The sequence below is a fragment of the Anopheles merus genome, chromosome 2R (assembly GCF_017562075.2).
Source record: "Anopheles merus strain MAF chromosome 2R, AmerM5.1, whole genome shotgun sequence".
NCBI lineage: Eukaryota > Metazoa > Arthropoda > Insecta > Diptera > Culicidae > Anopheles > Anopheles merus.
In genome coordinates, this window is record NC_054082.1 from 34,468,005 (window position 1) to 34,486,620 (window position 18,616).

General features: G+C 48.5%; 3 protein-coding genes across 4 annotated transcripts in view; 2 read left to right on the top strand and 1 right to left on the bottom strand.

Annotated features, from left to right (window-relative positions):
* Window positions 1-7,043: 7,043 nt before the first annotated feature.
* Window positions 7,044-18,616, bottom strand: part of LOC121589178 (40S ribosomal protein S12, mitochondrial) — a 60,869-nt gene continuing 49,296 nt past the window's right edge. For both annotated transcript variants that reach the window (XM_041907878.1, XM_041907879.1), the window contains exon 3: window positions 7,044-7,571. In XM_041907878.1, the coding sequence (XP_041763812.1) occupies window positions 7,210-7,571 (362 nt within the window). In that variant the 3' untranslated portion in view covers window positions 7,044-7,209. The remainder of the gene's footprint in view (window positions 7,572-18,616) is intronic.
* Window positions 11,695-15,026, top strand: LOC121589168 (aminopeptidase N-like). Its single transcript, XM_041907851.1, has 4 exons — window positions 11,695-12,780; window positions 12,858-13,198; window positions 13,277-14,540; window positions 14,620-15,026. The coding sequence occupies exons 1-4, from the start codon at window positions 11,738-11,740 to the stop codon at window positions 14,846-14,848; spliced, it is 2,877 nt and encodes a 958-aa protein (XP_041763785.1). The 5' UTR covers window positions 11,695-11,737; the 3' UTR covers window positions 14,849-15,026.
* On the top strand, window positions 15,204-18,257 carry LOC121589170 (aminopeptidase N-like). The gene is made up of 2 exons (XM_041907853.1): window positions 15,204-16,589; window positions 16,669-18,257. The coding sequence occupies exons 1-2, from the start codon at window positions 15,242-15,244 to the stop codon at window positions 18,138-18,140; spliced, it is 2,820 nt and encodes a 939-aa protein (XP_041763787.1). The 5' UTR covers window positions 15,204-15,241; the 3' UTR covers window positions 18,141-18,257.

An 18,616-nucleotide genomic window follows, 5' to 3' on the forward strand; every position in this document is an offset into this window, starting at 1 on the left:
ACGAGAAATGACAGTTTCAGCTTTGGGCTTCCGTTCCGTTTCGTGTGCATTCATCATCATGTCGCGTCCATCCGGGTTGTACCGTAATCTTAGGTCCTTCTGGCGCGGTCCCTCACACAAAAACGCGTCCTCGGCCGGGGCAAATGGGCCATGGGAAAGTGAGATTAACCGTAATGCGAATCGGTGGCTGCAAAACTCCCGTTAGGTGTTCAATCAAACGGGCCTTGGGAAAGGGCCACCTTCTTCACAATGCAATAGAGCAAGCAAGCGGATTAATATCCATTAACTGTCACCCTTGCTCCCGATTTTTTTCTTCTCACTATTGCCAGAAGGTGTGTTTCTTCGTTCGTTCTAAACAATTTCTATTCTAAAGAGTGCCATCAACCACGGAACCTGGCTTTTGGGTGTGATGGCTTTGGGTTGGCTTTTAGCAACTCTTTTTTCTATTGTTGGGAACAAACGGATTGTGGGCGAATTTACGGCGATCAATCTCCGTAAGTACCGTTGATTGATCCTTCAATCTCACTCTTTACTGTAAGGGGCGGAAAGTCGCTAAGAATGAGGCATTTGATGATCTTTTTTGAGATTGTATTTTAGTGAACCAAACTGTTACAATTTAAGAACACATTATAAAGGAACAGCAACCTATTTCAGGGATAAATGAGTGGGTTAACCGTTCATTTTTTAATTTAAATTAAAAAAAAGCAGTTCAAATGGACCCTTCACTCTACAGTCCTTCCAAACAAACAAGTCCACAAACAAATCAAGATGTAATGAGTTTGCTCCAGCGCCAATAGCAGCTGATCACAGCCAGCCAGCCAGCCAGACAGGCCGGACTCGGAGCAAAAAGTAATTAATTACAGCACAACAATTCTTCAAACCTCCTCCTGCAGACAATGTTTAGCCCTTCTTTCCGCCATTGTGCTTGACCCAAAGGAAGAGCTCAAAGAAAAGGGGTTCCAACCGGACAGAGCGTGCGGAAGTGTTTGTTGGATGACAAATTGCTCGATCGTCGATCCATCCATCATTCGCAGAGCGAAGCGTCCACAGCCCGGAAGAAAGTGCAGGAAGAACGGGGCTTTCCCCCACTTTCTCGGAACTGTTGAGTGAAATTGCATCGGTTTGTTTATTGTTTTTGTAAGCTTTTTTTCTGCTGCCTTTGCCCTCACTCAGTTCTATCACTTTGCTGGCAATCCTTACTTGCGGACACACTGGTGTCTGAAGCTTCCTTTAAAGCCCTGTTTTCGTTGCCCCTGCTGTAGGGCGACTTAATATTGTCTGCTAAAGTAAAAGTAGCAAATGTGCCGTTTGAAAACATCTGCATGCGAAAGGAAAGCAATACAACATTGACGTTTTTGGGAGATATCTAGCAACGCCAACGTCGGAGCAAGAAACCATTTTTCATCTTGAATGGGCATTGGGTTGACCGTCGCTTGGCAGTCAGTAGAAAGGGTTTGGAAGTAAATCTCGGAGGGCAATGGCGAGCGCGCGTGCGCGCACGATGGGCGTTTGTTTATTTGATTGAGAAGAAGTTGCTGCAAACAGCAAATAGGGATCGGTTGGAAAGGAAAAAGGACCCGTCGTCGTGTGTGTTGCTCTATACCCGAAGGAGTGCACGATGATTGGAAGAAAAATAAACCATCCAGCCCACCACTTGAGGCGTGGAGAAGATTCGTCGGATCGCTTCATGATTTGGCTCGTGCTGACTGACGCGATTGAAGAAGCCACACACACACAAACGACGGCAAAGGAGGGCACACACAGGGTAAAAGGATACTTTTTCCCCTGTTGTTGCATGGGATATGTATCTGGCTGCTGGGTGATGATGATGATGATGATGATGATGATCATGGGACACGATCACGTGCCCGAATAATTTGGGTAGCAGAGAGCGAGTGAAGGCAGCAATGGAAGTTTATAAATAAACAGCCAAACATTCTAAAATGGAGAAACGAGACGAATGCATACGGTAGGCTGGCGTGGAAGGATTACAAATTTCCACGAAGGTGAAGTTATACACCAACGGCATTTGTTTTGCTCAATGCTAAGCGATGAATTCTGCACCAGATGTGACACATTGGAATCGTTTGCTGCGCTTCTGACCGTATTTAGCTTCGGGTTTGGAGATGCTAGTTCTTCTAGAAATACGAACGGGTAACGAGATAACATACAAATTGTGCCACATCTTGGTAACTATTGTTACCAAATGAGGAATTTACGCGTACAGGATCATGCTCGATCTCACTACAATCGTCAAGAAGTAATGCACCAAAGGTAAGACGCATATTGTGCTATTGGTTTATGATCTCTTCCGCACTTCTTGCTTATTCTCTGCCAACGTCACAATGCCAATGCCGGCGTTAATGGGCAACCATTGCGGGCCTTAAAATTGGCCACTCAACAATCGCAAAAACCCTACGCGCGGTAAGGTAAAACTGGACACCAAGAAGCTTTCTGCATGCAAATGATCAATTATCCGCTTTTGGATGCTCCCTTGCCCATGAGCTAAGACAAAGGTTGTGGTTAATCCGGTTAGATCTTTGCCCTGGTGGTGGTTGCTCAAGTGCCTTCAGGTGGAGTGCAGTTCTTTTACCTTTCAGCAGCGACGTGTTCCGAAGAAGGGCATTGGCGATTTTGCCTTCCCTAGGACAGCGTTGATCTTTCGTTGATCCTGTCGTCCGTCCTTGGTTGGTTGCTGGTGGTTGCATTTGTCAACCTAGTACCGAGCACAAAAACTGACGATCATACAGCCTGAATGCTCGGTATGTTCAGGTTCAGGGCAATAGAGATCAAGATCACAGATCTTTAACCACGGCTTACCGTTACGTTTTGTGTCTTACATAGCCGTTTGTACATGAATTGGAAGATTGAGTTGTCCATTTGCTGTGGTTTATCTTCCGGACCGGCCAACGAGTCTATTCATCGACGCCCGCAAAGCAACCGTGGGAATCAGGGAAGCGTGAATACTTCTTTGAACGGAACAGACGCTTCGTTTCCGAATTGGCAACAATAAAAAAAAACAACCACCAAACTCCGGAAGCATGTACCTGCACCTTACTTGCTACCCTTCGGTGACAATGCATCATGCGTCGAAGGAAGCTGAAAGACCGGTAGCCAGTGAGGCAATGGACACACATTTGCACTGGTTTGCTGGTGCTCGATCGATCAATCATAAGTCGTGTCGCTAACGTTCAACGGCTTCTGATAGTACTGGCCACACATTCCGGACGGAAGTCGCGTAACGAATTACCACCGCCCAACGTCCACTGACCACCCATGAATGGAGGATCACTTTCACCATGCCGCCGGTCGTTAAAGCAACACGCACAGTTCTTTGCAACACTTTCACCCGGTTGGCTAAAGACATCGCTTAAGAACGGGTTAGGTTGCAATTATGCCGCGCGGGACTGACACGATTTGTTGGAACATTAGACCGTTGCATCACACACTGGCCGGGTAGCTAATTAAGGGCGCACAGGTCCCTGTCCCTTTTTGACGATCCGGTTCGTGGTTTATGTAACATTTACGGCGCCCTGCCCTAATTTCCCTGAATTATTTAAATGGCTAACCTGGAACCCGTACGTCGCGCACGTCACGTACGCGCCCGACTTGCCAACACTGTGCAGTGGGATCCGGTTTTCATTGCCGGTTAGCGCTATGTTTCATACACCAATTGGAACACATTTCTATAAATCTTAAGCCTTTTTTGTCTTTGAAAGTGTTCGATGTTCGCAGTTGTAGCACGGTAAAGGTTTGGGGAAGAGGTATATCCAAACAGATGTCAAAACAGAACATAACACGTGTAATTCAATCTAACCTTAGCTCAAGTTAAAACAAAACATCATTAAGGTACAAAATCGATCGTATGCATCGTTTCTTCGTAAAGCGAGACCAATAACATCTCAAATCACAAAACGATACCGATCGCAAAAGACTTAAATGATTGTGAAGAAAGAAGATAAACTCTTGCTGCTTGCCTACTTGGAAGAGATTAACTCAACTCTACCCTGTTTCCTGCGAGAACACCCGCTGGCATGAAGATGCTTCTGCCCAATCGTAACCGTGTTCCAATTTTCTGCTCAGCGTCTGTATGACATTTGCCTAAGATGAGCTCGGCTAACAAAAAAACAAAAAAAAAAAAACAAAAAAAGGGTGTGCAAACAAGCACAATTCCCTAATCGCACTCGCTTCGTTAACGCCCTCTCGTACCTTTGCCGTTGGCCGGTGTACTGAATGTGCATTTGGTGGCTTTGTTTCGTAGAATAAATAAACGGGGTCCCCTTTTTTGCCACGAAACCGAAAGGAGTGAGAAAAAAGAAGAAGCTGCACACACACACACACATTGCACTTGCAAAACAAACAAACATCTTTTATCTTACTGTGGTTCTGAAGAATGGCACAATAAAAGCATCGTTTTTACGTTCATCCTTTCTTAGCTTTATCCTTTTTTATAGGAAGCAACCAGCCAAGAGTTTAATCGTAAGAACGGGTGCACACTGCAGAGCTCGGGTGATGCTAAGCCGCAAGAGTTGACCAAAATTTGCGCATCTGTGCTGGTTGCGATCCTCAGAATATCGATCCTATGGGGGATTTGTTGGTACAGAAGGTTCAGAGAGAAAACTTTGGTGTGTTTTTTTCTGGAAGCATCTCACGCTACTCCCTTTCTTTTGGTGGTTTGTAAAGAAAACAGTGCAAAAATCAATAAAGGATGCCTGCCAGTTGGTCATTGAGTTAAATGATATCTTTTAAACAGTGACAAACGTTAGGAAGGGCGTTGTGTATTGAAAGGTCTTGAAAAGATGTTCTAATTCCATCCGATAAAGATCTCTTTGCAAAAGGAATTAGCCGCTGAAGATGTATTATTAATACATTATAGCATATCTGCTAACCAGCAAAAGCGCAGCGTAGGCCAACATTTAACAGTTAAAAACAGTATATTAAAACCCAAAACAGGAACTTAGTGGCAACAACCATCGTTCTTGTCAACTATATAAACGGAACTACCTTGGTGAAAATAATAACTTTCAAACACACAACCCGTCAGACCAAACGTAAGAAACCCACAACTCACGATAAGCCATAAATAAAACCCCCACCGATCATGGCAAGTCAGAATCGTTCGGACTGTCAGGATAGGACAATTCGCTTCCCTTCCCTTCCTAAAAGTCTATTCATCATCTCAATTGAAGTGCTTGGAAAGCCCCCCTGGTCCAAGGTGTAGCCTCTTAGCTCAAACACTTTCAGTGAGTGAAGCCTCTTATAGGTTCCCATGATCGCCTGGACGATCAATTGCAGGGTTACACCAGTCCGCGCAACAAAATGTCAGCAAAAACCCCCTTTCTGCCGACCCCTTTCTCAAATGGTGTTCAAAGGCCACCAGGACCAGCGCGCATTCGATCACAGTACAACCTAACTCTTTGCTTCGTCTGGGGAAGTCTCCTTCTTCGAAGAATCATTCAGTGTCTTCTACTGCATCCTAAACCTCAAACTTGATACCGAAAACCTGTTATTAAACACAAAACCACAATGTGTTCGTGTATCGAATCTTGAAGCTCTGTTCGATTATGAATGGATCAAAAACTATGCAATATCCAGCGAATACAAGAATTACAGTGGAAAACAAGACAAGCTTTATTTAAGCAATCTTTTCCGAAAAAACGGTAAACACATCTTATGACAGACAAAACATATATTTCCAATGCAGTTGCTCTTGTTTCTTTAAGCGACCGTTTGTTTGATCTGTGCTGCTCTATCCACAAAATCCCTAACCCAAACACCAATTAAACCGTCTTTCTTGCTGCGCAGATTAGATTCTAATCTGCTCGTTATTGCTTTTGACATAACGTAACGCACCTTGCCTGCCAGAGCAAAGCATCGATGAGTGAGTGAGTGAGTGAGGAGGAGAACAAGTTCGCCTCTCAACAGTGCGCTTACAACGGTGTAGGCAAGAAGGCAACAAACAGAGCAAGAGCAACCTCAAAAACGTTGACCATTCAATTGACGGGATTTTGTCTGCCTTTTGTCTGTTTGTTGGCAACATTCCGTTTTGCTTCAAGAAGCCACAAAGTTACGCACGGGTAAAGGTAATAGAAAGGTGCACACAGCATTGCAAGGAAAGGAAAGATGCAAAGTAAACCCCTAACCCTAGCAAAAAATGGCATAATCCACCTTCTTTTCCCTGCCGCCGGTAGATGCAACACTTCGAGGTAGAACAACACTTCGGAACAGGACGATTGTTTGCGGGGACCATACAGTTTCAAGAAAGTGGTTGCTTTTCCAAGGAAATGTGCAAACACACACACACACACACACAGCTCCGTTTGCTTGACCATAGATCGCGGGATTTGTTTGACCCCGGGGTCCGAGTCCCTCCGGAATGAGAAGAAATCGGTAAGGAAAGCATTGCTCTTCCGAGGACAATCCCTGTCCAAATCCGAACACCCCTTTTTCCCTCGATCCCATTCGATGGCCATTCGGGGCCTATGGGGTTAGGCATAGAGCTGGGTAGGTAACTAGGAAAGAGTCATAAATGTTGCGGCAAATTGTTGTCTTCCAGTGCTCTGCGCAGCTTTTCGTAATGATTTGCTAATTTTTGCTCAAACAATTACCATTCTATTGACACACATACACACACACACACACCACCTCACCTTCCCCAGAGATCTTGCACGGTGATCTTCTGCGTAAGGTTATCCCCGTAGCGAAGGTAAGCATTTTCATGCAAATGATGTTCTGCTATTGCCCGGTTGAGGTTTGATGATGTCCGGGCAGCTGGTCGGACCGCTGGGGACGGTACCAGGAAGATTTCAAAGCGCTACTTTCTTTCTTGAACTGCGACCATTGCGACCGTGAGATGGCAACTTTCTTTCATTGGAATTTCCGTCGGTTTCTTTGGTGCGGAGGTGCGTTTGCTCCTTTACCGCACAATGCGCCTTAAAGCTTCTCTTACCTAAACGAAACGAAACAACTCATTGGAGAGTGTTTTAAAGACAATTTTCCTAAAAAAAAATTCTGCAAAAGAAAATCAAACGATCGTCACTGGCTGTACTGGTGTAGTAGTAATGCTATGCCGGATTCATCCCAGGTTTTATTTTACAGCATGGCAGGTAACCTCTTCTTTCCAACGACAGCTTCACGCGAGTAACTAGAGGTCGATCGCCTAACTCGCCTACCACAATCAAAAGCATACTGGCGCCGCGTGCAGCACAACTACTTCTGCTTGATCACGTGCGGCAGATCGTACTTGCCGCGGACGCACTTAATCTTCACGCCGGGCAAATCCTGACAGCGGCCCACGCGCACCAGCACGATGTTATGCTCCTGCAGATTGTGCCCAATGCCGGGTATGTACGCTACCAGCTCCTTGCCGGTCGACAGCCGCACCAGCACACACTTGCGGTTGGCGGAGTTGGGCTTCTTCGGCTTCTTGATCAGCGTCTTCAGCACAACGCCCTTCGCGAACGGTTTCCCGTCCAGTGGTTGGCGGGGCGGTCGCACCTTAAAGTGGGGCCCCGTTCGGTGCATCTGGTTAAGGGTGGCCATGGTGCTGCGCTGCAGAAACGAGGAGATCGCTGTAAGAGAAGAAAGGAAGAAAGGGTTCATTAAAGCATCATGATACGATCGATCCGATTGGTGGCACGGGTGTGTGTGTGCCAGAGGGAGTGCTATAAGAAGCGGAGGTCGCGCGCGTGCGTCGTCTATTTGTGTGCCTTTCGTTCCGGGACTTCGGCAAGGCTTTGTTGTTTGTAGAGCGCGCAGCTGCCTTCCGTTTCAATTTTCTATACGTTTCGATCTATGCCGAATGGGATGCTGCGTGATTAATATCCAACAGCCAATTGGTTCTATTGACAAATAAACTCTTTTGCTGAAGACGATTAAGATGACACCGCAAGTTTGATTTGGAAGATATATCGTTGAAATGAGCCTAACTATGATTATTTGCAATGTCTTAGATGAAGAATACAGCAAGATCTTCATTGCAAACAGACAGAAGATGATGATCCTCGTTGAGAGCTGTTTATAGTAGAGGATCACATGGAAAGGCAAGTTTAAGAAAGATTATATTACAGGGTTACTGTATACTGTAGAATATTTACAAGGTAGATACACATTTACAAGATCAAATTCACATCTCCCATAAATTATGTCCTAATAAACACATCGATCACCCCCGACCCAACCAAGATCGTACCGGCACGATTGTGTTGGCGGCTTGTCAACGGACTGGCTTGTCTTGTAATCACCATGTTCAACCCGTCTCCTCCGAACCGATCAGCTAAATTGCGATGGTAGCGACGAAGGATCGATAAAGGACGACGACAATAAGCGCAACACACCAACGCTCAATGTTTCCTTGCGAGACACCGCCGTTGCTGTGTCTTAACCATCGTCCCTTTTGTTCTTACGCTTTGTTGGCGTTTTTCTTCGTAGTAGTAGTAGTAGGGCTTGCAAACAAAGCAAAACGCTCCGAAGCAACAATGCACACCACACACACTCTTGACAGATCGATCGATTCGGCACCATTCTTCCCTGGCCCCTTATTACTGTTGGACCCATCGCATCGGACCGTTCTCCTCTAGGCCAGTGGTCCGGTTATAATTCGATTTCATTCGATGTGGTCACAAAAGAAAGGACTTGCATAAAAGCGAGAAGAACGGTGCTGCATTATAACCGCACGAGGTGACCAATTTTAGACCACCTCATCCTTTTGTCAAGCCACAATAATAGAGCCATTCTCTACGGGGAAACAAAAGGAATATTATGGATTTACTGTCTTTTGTTTACAATGGAAAGGGTAGGTGCAATATGCAAGAAGGTGTTTGTGATGCATCCACCTCCCATCGATCGATCAATCGAACGCACGAGCGATCAATATTGCAGTGGAAAGTGCGGAGGAGTGTGAGCGCCACTATCTGAGTGGACACGCCTGCAGTTTGCAGGTACTGGCCGCGAAAACGTAAGCATTATCTGAACGTCACTCAACCGGTGCCCTGGGATGGGATTGTGGAATGCGCACTTTGAAGGAGGTTATGCGCCCTAATCCACAGGACAAACCCTCCGGATCCGGATCGAGTCCGGGATGGACACAACAAACCGTCAGCTGGGCGCCGCAGGTAGTCGCGCAAAATCGTGACCCAAGCGAGAGATCGTGATTAAAATCGCTCAAGCCTTCGTCCTTTTTGCCAAATGGACAGAAGAAGAAAAAAAATTAGCAGCCTGACTCGATTGTCCACATTTAGTGTGGCCACGTTCGCCGAGATTCATCTGTCACGTTGAGACGAGAGATCGAGCTTTTGGTTCCTTTTTTTTTTCATCTCCGCTTTTTCATCCTCCAATCCACCTGGCACGTAGTGAAATCAGTAAACCATAACGGGAACTCGCTTGTCAATCGATGCGTGTCCATCGGTGTGTGCCAGCACATCAACGTCCGCAATCTAGAAGGGTTTAAATGCATTCAGCGTCCATCCGTTCCTTTGCAACACGCAGAAGCGCGCGTTCCTACGACGTCGGTCCCTTTTTTTCGCCATTTGTTGCCACTCTTTCGTGGCATTTTCGGTCGGCGAACGTCCTTAATCGTATCCAATACCAACATGCTAACCCTCCGCAACATCATCCTTTCGTGCCTTGACCACCGATTAGCTATCGGTCAGCATGAGCGCAGCGTCGTGACGCAGCTAAATCTTGCACAGGACACGCCGCTCATATTGAGCCATTGAGCCGTCCCGTTCTTCCTTACCCAACAAAGCTACCAAGGAAAGAAGCAGAAAAAGCAAACCATCAGAAATGGCCGGCTGATATATTCGTCCTGCACAGCCGTCGCACTGACTAATCCTTTGGCTGGGCAGAAAGTGCAACATAATGCTCGTTTCTGTTTTGCAGCCTCCAATCAAGAAGGGGCCCCGGTGCACCGTGTGGTCATTACGCTTCCGTGTACGACACAACGTATGTCCGTTGCGATGGCAGATGTTTAGTTCAACCCGTTGCCGGACGTTGACGAGGGATGCTGTTCGAGCAGCCAAACAAATTGCAGAATTGTCCGAAATCGAAGGTAATTGCTTTCAGAGTCACTTTAATTCAATTAAGTACTAAACTTAATTACAGAACTGACGCGTGAAAAATAGATGAAAATAAAGGATTTAACAGTATTCGGAAGACACATTTTGTAACCCAGTTTCACACCCTATCTTCATATCAAAATCCTTGCCGAACATGCAAATTTAAAGCGATAAAAAACACACAAAAGCTCCCAATGTGCTTTCGCAACACAAAACAGTTTTCCCTCGCAGCCACACCTGCTGGAGATGCGCAAATTCCCACCAGGCGTGGCGGCAACAAATGGTCAACCACAGCGATCGTTAAAATCCTTTCAATTTTCACACGTGCACAAGCAATCCCAACCGACGCGCGTTATGCACCATTGACCACTGTGGATTGTCAACTCCACAGGGTCAGCCCAATCAATCGAGACAGAAAGAGGACGAAAACGGCTTTCGTCCAGCTCCGGAGATTAGCCGGTGTGCGAACAATGCAATCCAATCTATATGTAAATGAGTTTTCCGACCGCCAAACATTCCTGCGTTTTCACAGCTTCCTTTTTTGTTGCTGCGTTTTCCAGTTCCAGTTGGATTGTCTTTGCGCGTTTGCTGCAAGCTTTTGCAAGAGATGGGGTAAAGCTTTTGACACATTGCATACAATCGGGTGCGGGTGATGGGTTGTTGTTTGCGATTGGTTACGGTGACGATCAAACGATCCTGTGCGAGTGTGTGTGTGTGTGTGCAGGTGTGCATAATTACACCGAGAAAGGGACATCCCGGGAGAAAGTGATTAAAGCAGAGCCGGGACGGGATAAAAACTGCTCCCAAAATTGACCTATTGATCTGAGTTTGCTCTTTTAGCATTAATTTTTTTCATTTTTGGTGTATATATACTGAACTAGCCGGTCTCATGGTACAGTCGTCAACTCGTACGACTTAACAACATGCCCGTCATGGGTTCAAGCCCCAAATAGACCGTGCCGCCATAAGTAGGACTGACTATCCTGCTATGGGGGGAAATCAATAAGTCACTGAAAGTCAACCCCACAAGTGTGTTGGCAGGCCTTGACCGGCATCGGTTGTTGAGCCAAAGAAGAAGAAGAAGAAGATATACTGAACTAAAAATGGCATTAAAAAACAAACAATCCCCATCGAATAATTCATTAAATACTCAAATCACGCAATCGCAATCGCAAGCACACTCCATTCCGTTTGTTGAATAATTCCAAAGATTAGATACTGCTGTGCAAGATCTCTCCAGTTCAAGTTCAATTTAATTAGCTTAAATACATAAGGATCCCCGGACAATGATAGTCCTTATCAGAATGTGTAGCAAGAATGGCGATAATCGTTGCTGGACAAGTTCAATACATTGCAGCAGCTTTTGTTTCCCGCGAAGACACCGCATGACGTTAGCAAAGGGCGATCTCACAGACACAAACACACACACACACACGCCTCTGTATGGTTTTCTCTGCCGCGAGCGTAGACTGGTGTTGTTTGTGAGAATGGGAGTCGCCCAAACTACACACTAAAATGGGGACAATCAGTTTCGGTTCGATATCTAAATGATGCATTCCAATTTTATGACTGCATGTAAACGGCGGGACGCTTGATTTGCTTATCTTGCCCGCGACATATAGGTTTTAAGTGCCGCACCTGTACGCGAAGCTCGCTCAGTCTCCGTTTCGACGGCTTACAGAATGGTTAAGTGGCATCTTACTGGGTACCGGCGGTGGATTAGTAGTCCGACCGGTTCCGTACTACTGCTAGTGTTATTAGCTCTCGTTGGTGATTACTCCTCTCGTGGTGTATTTGCAGCCAGCCCTCTACCCGACCAAGATGATGTGCTCTACCACGCCGCCAGTGTGTCCTCGATCGCCGCTACGCGGGACGTAGACAGCACTTACTTTCTGCCGAATACAACCGTCCCAACGCACTACTCAATTTCGCTGCGCACCGATATCCACAACGACGTGCGAACGTTTAGCGCAATCACGCGCATCTATCTGACCGTGCTGGCACCTACCGATCTGATCGTAATGCATGTGCAGGAGCTCAACATCGCAAGTGTGGCCCTGTATCGGATTGCTTCTACCGGGGGCAATGAAATCTGGATCGATTCACCGACGTACATGATCGATATCGTCCGGGAGCACGTTACGTTCCGCACTGCCGGCATGCTGCCGCTCGGCAATTACGCGCTAGAGGTCGCGTACACTGGATCGATGCGCAACTACCAGAGCGGTTACCTGGTGTCGCGCTATCGAAACGAGGCGAACGAATGGCGCTCGGTGGGAACGACCCACTTTCAGGCGACGCTTGCCCGCCGCGTCTTTCCGTGCTACGATGAGCCGGCCCTGAAGGCGACCTTCGACCTGAAGATCACCCACCACCGGGCGTACACGGCGATCGCAAACATGCCCCTAGCCAGCACGGACATCGATCCCAACAACAGGGAATATCTAGTCAGCCGGTTCGAACGTACCCCTCTGATGTCCACCTACCTGCTGGCGTTCGCGGTGACAGATTTTAAGACGCTGCGCAACGGCCAGCACGAGATAGTGGTGCGGAGCAATGCGCAGGACGATGCGATGTACGCGCTGACCGTCGGGTCGACGATTCTGGAGCGATTGGGGTCTTATCTAGAGTTGTCGTACTACGACTACATGCCCAAGATGACTTCGATCGCCGTGCCGGACCGTGGGACGGGCGCGATGGAGAACTGGGGCCTGGTGACGTACGGGTAAGTGGTGTCATAGTCAAGCGCGGGATTGGTTTTATTAGAACCGATGCTCATCGATAGCGACTGATATATTGCAGGGAACCGTCGCTGTTGTACAACCCGGCCGTAAATACCTATCGCAATCGTAAACGCGTTACGACCGTCATTGCGCACGAGTACGCGCACCAGTGGTTTGGCGATCTGGTTAGCCCCCGCTCGTGGGACTTCATCTGGCTGAGCGAGGGTTTTGCGACGCTGTACGAGTACCTTGCGACACGGCTGGCCGAACCGGGCGATGAGTACTGGGAGCTGTTCAGTGTGGAAGTCGTGCAGCGAGCGTTCCTTCAGGATGCGAACGAACAGATTCGTCCGATCAATTGGCAGGCGGCGACACAGGCGGAAGTGAGCAGTTTGTTCGATATTATTGCGTACCAGAAAGGTTTGCGTTGGGGAAGAGAATGGGATGCTTGCGATGCTTGGATTGCGATGCGAGTGATTAAAATACTTCTACTTCCAGCCGGCAGTGTGCTGAACATGTTCCGCAATGTGCTAGGGGAAAGCGAGTGGCGCCAGGGTTTGACCCAGTACCTGACCGACCGTGGCTATGATGCTGCAACGGAAGAGAACCTAGCGCTGCACCTGCAGCGTGCCGTCGAGGGGAAGGACATCCTACCGCCAACGGCGAACGTGCGCGATCTGCTTGCCTCCTGGACCGATGCGCCCGGCTTTCCCGTGCTGAACGTGTACCGGCTGTACCGGGACGGCATAATGATCCTCTCCCAGGAGCGCTTCCTCGAGCATAGCGTTCTGCCGACCGGCCACGTGTGGCACATCCCTTTCAACTATGCGTACGAATCGTCCGCAACGTTCTACGACCTCACCACCGCCGGCTGGCTATCGTCCCGGGCGGCCAAGCTGGAAACACCCGTACCGGACGATGAGTGGGTCGTGTTCAACAAACAGCAGACGGGCTACTATCGCGTCAACTACGATCGCCGCAACTGGGACCTGCTGGCGCAGGCACTGATGGCCAACCGTAACGCCATACACCGGGCCAACCGTGCGCAACTGATAGACGATGCGTTCAATCTGGCCCGTGCCGATCTGCTCGATATGGCGGTTGTGTTGCGGCTCATGCGCTATCTGCGCGCCGAGCGCGACTATGCGCCGTGGTACGCGGCGGACAAGGTGCTGACCTACCTGTACGACAAGGTGCGTGCCACCGAGCATGAGCACGCGTTTTTGGTGTACGTAGATGAGCTGATCGAGGAGGTTTATGCCACACTTTCGGTGGATACGGTCGGACAGGGTGAGTCGACGCTGTACAAGTACCTGCGGCAGTTGATCACCGGCTGGGCTTGTCGCATCGGTTACAAGGATTGTTTGGAGCGATCGCGAGCGGCACTCAGAAAGGAGTTGCTGCCCGGCCAGGGAGAGTCCTCCGTAGCCGTACATCCGGATGTGCGGGCCGTGGTGTACTGTTACGGTTTGCAGCAGGACAGTGCGGAGGAGTTCCAGCTCATCTTCCAGCGGCTGATGGCGTCGCGCAATCAGGCCGAACGGACTGATCTTATAGACGCGCTTGGCTGTGCTCGGAATGCGGACAGCATTACCTCACTCCTAGTGACGATCGTGTTCAGTGCCGCACCGGACACAACATTCGTCTACCTGTCGGAGGAACGGAATCGAGTGTTCCAAGCAATCTACTCCGGTGGAAGAGCACCGACGCTTGCGCTCATGAATGTGCTCAGTGATTCCGTCTCGGTGCAGCAACTTTTGGCGTATGTATTTGATCCGTTTGTACAACAAAAAAATGCATTATTAGGAATGTTTTAACTATACCTCATTCTCATTCCGCAGCATTGTTGGGGAAGGAACGATCGCCAATGCCGTCATGAACATTGCTCAGCGCACTAACGGAGCAGAGGAAATGGCCCGTCTCGAAATGATGCTCACGGCAATGAATGGAATCCTTCCGCCAGGTACACTCAATAATGCCAGGGATACGGCAGCTGCACGTCCGCAATGGTTCACTACAGCGGAGGGACTAATCGTGGGCGAGTTTTTGGAGCAATACAATCTTCCCTAGAATGTACGGTTAAGATTTGCTATCGCTCTGGCTGTCAATCTTTAATGTCATCAACTATCAGGCTGTGCCTTCTCCGATTGCCTATCACGTGAAGTCAATCAGCGTCTGACTGATAAGGTTAAATCATAATAAAAGAAGCTAGAGTGTGATTTGTTCATAAGCAAATAAGTTGGATGTACACACTGCCTTATCATTTACATATCCATTGAATCGATCGCGACCATTTTGAGGCCAATATTGAGTAACAGAGTATCAACTGAGACAACGCTATTGTGTAACCGATGATGTCTCGTCAATCATTCTTCCGATTAGCATATCTTCCACAAGGTATCAGTATGGTATAAAACGTGGTCAATCCTTCGTGGTGCACCTCAGTGTCTCGCTCCTGTTGAGATGGTGTTACATTTGAGAAAGAACATTGTGCTGCTCTTGCTGGTGGTGTCCAGCTCGACGCTTGCCGTCTTTGGACAGCGATCAGCTGCCCATCCGGAATGGAACAATCGTGAATTTGCACCAGCGCCGGATACTTCTAGCCCTCGGGATGAATTGATCGATCAGAGCTACCGTCTACCGACCGATACCGTCCCAACGCACTACACGATCCGTCTCCACACGGATCTGCACACCGGAAGCCGCGCATTCAGTGGTATCGTGGATATTGAATTCGACGTCATTGTGCCGACTGATGCGATCGTTGTGCATAACCGTGATCTGTTGATCGCATCGGCTGCTCTCTACGCCAAGGATCAAGATGGACTGCTGGTTGAGTTTGGATTCCCGCACCACGAGTTTGACCAACGCACCGAGCAGCTTACGTTCCACCCGGGTCAGGTGCTACCGATCGGCAGCTATGTGCTGACCGTTGAGTACAGTGGTTTGCTTCAAACGTCCTCCAATAGTGGCTTCTTCCTGAAGTCGTACGTCAACGATGACGGTGTGCGTCGGTACGTCGGTACCACGCAGTTCGAGTCGACCAACGCCCGCATGGCCTTCCCGTGTTATGACGAGCCACTGTTGAAGGCTGGCTTTACCCTGTGGATCACACACATTGCCGAATATAACGCCGTGTCGAACATGCCTGTCGAAGAGGTTGTACCGTCTGAGGAGCACGAAGGATACGTCACGACCAAGTTTGGACCAACGCCCAAGATGTCTTCTTATCTGCTTGCATTTGGTGTTTCCGATTTCGTTGCTCTTGAAGATGGCAACCAGCAGTTGTACGCCCGTCCGAATGCAATGGATGAGGCCGAGTTTGGATTGGAAGCGGGTGTCAAGATATTGGATGCGCTGAGCGAATACACTTATGTGAACTACTATGACTACATGCCGAAATTGTCCCAGATGGCTATTCCCGACCGTGGCGGTGGCGCGATGGAGAACTGGGGACTAGTCAAGTACGCTGAACCGGGACTGCTGTTCGACCCGGCACGTAATACGTACCGCACGCGCAAGGGAATCGCAGTGGTAGTTGCTCACGAGTTGGCGCATCAGTGGTTTGGTGATCTGGTTGGACCGCAGTGGTGGAGCTATATCTGGTTAAACGAAGGCTTTGCCAACCTGTACGGGTACATTGGAGCTGATCTAGCCTACCCATCGGAGCGCTACTGGGATCTGTACGCGGTAGAGAACGTCCAAAATGCATTCGGACCCGATGCGACAGACTCTACTAGGCCGATGACTCAAGATGCTACGACACCGTCCGCCATTTCGGGACTGTTTGATTCTATCGCTTACGACAAATGTGAGTAGTTTTCATACAATTACATTCTTATCGTACTCAAGGGGAACTCCTTCATCCTTTTCTGAATTTTACATTCCAGCTGGAAGCGTACTGAACATGTTCCGCATGGTACTTGGTGATGATAACTTCCGCGCTGGATTGAAGGTTTATTTGTTGAACCGCCAACTGGACGGTGCTGTTGCTGACGATCTCTACGCTGGTCTGCAGGCTGCCATCGACGATAAGGATGTGCTCCCGGACGGATACACCGTCAAGCAGTTGATGGATAGCTGGACCACGGAGCCCGGCTACCCGGTGCTGACTGTGCGCCGTAACTACAACGACGGATCAGTGATCCTTTCTCAGGAGCGGTTCTACACTGACAAACGTTCCCCGAACGCCAACGTCTGGTACATTCCGTACTCTTTCGCCAGTGCTTCCAACCCAGACTTTGAGGACCTTTCCGACTTCCAGTGGCTGTCGACCAAGGCCGAACGTATTGAAACCGGCGTCTCTGCCGACGAGTGGATCATTTTCAACAAACAGCAGACGGGATACTATCGCGTCAACTACGACGCACACAACTGGCTGATGATTGCGAACGCTCTGCGCGAGGATCCTTCTGCTATCCATCGTTTCAACCGGGCACAGCTGATCAACGACGCATTCAATCTTGCACGGGCTGGCCGTCACGACTTGGCCCTCACGTTGGACCTGCTGCGATATCTCTCCAACGAGCACGAATACGCCCCGTGGGCTGCGGCCAACGGTGTCCTGAACTACTTCTACAACAAGCTCCGTGGAACGGCCAACTATCACGACTTCATCGTGTACGTCGATGCTCTCATTGGCCCAGTCTTTGACAGCTTCGGTGACATCGCTACTGTGCCCGAGGACGAAACGCTACTCGACAAGTACCTCAAGCAACTCATCTCGACCTGGGCCTGCCGGGTTGGGTACACCGAGTGTCTTCGCCAAACGGCCGATGCTTTGCATACGGCCGTCGAAACAAACACTCCAGTCCATCCGGACGTGTCGTACGTGGTGTATTGCTATGGTCTCAAGGGTGCTACCGATAACGAGTACCGTTGGTTATTCGATCAGATGATCAACTCCAACAACGAAGCCGAGCGACAGCTGCTGATCGATGCGCTGGGCTGTGCTCAGGACCAATCTCAACTCATCTCGCTGCTTACCGTTGCCATTGGAAGCAATTCCGAGCTGAACAGCTTGCTGAACGGTGAGCGATCCCGCATCGTTTCCTCGATCTACTCGGCCGGTCGGTTTGGTGTGGAGGCGATGATTGAGGCCCTTTCTGATCCCTTGTTGGCTCAGGAGTTTGTTGGTCGCTTCGGACAGGGAACACTCAACAACGTCGTTTCGAATGTGGCCTCGCGTACCAACAACGACGGAGAGCTGGAACAGCTGGAGCAGTTCTTGGCCGCTCTGGGTGATTTGATCAGCCCCGAAACGGCTGCCGCTGCGGTACGTACCGTTAAGACAAACGCCGCTTGGTTCGACACGTACGAAGGAGTCCTCTCTACGACGTACTTTTCTGACTTTACCAACTAACTTGAACGACACGAATTGGAACAGAGTATGGGTGTTTTTTTAAAAATTGCAAATAAAAATATACATTGATTCCTTCATGTAAATGACATGGTGTACATGTGATTACATGCAGAAAATGTGAGTTCTACAACGTAAGATTACTACAATCTTTGCTGTATAGGTCCGAATGAACAAAGTAAAGTATTTAAAATATCTCGTTCATTTAATGCATTCTGATATCTAAAGACCTTTTTCTCCACTGTCCTTTCAAACCATTGAGCCAATCAAAGTACCTCAACTTTTGAAGCTGATTTGAGGTTGATTTAAAAATGGTAGCTTACCGTATTGCATTGAGCATTGCTATCGACTGATTTATGTCCCATTAATGATATGGTAGCTGTTCGTTTGCAGTAGTGACTACAGCGAAAGAACGAATCATCGAGATTACAAATGAGGAATATAATCATTTCGATTGACATCTACTATGTCAATAAAAG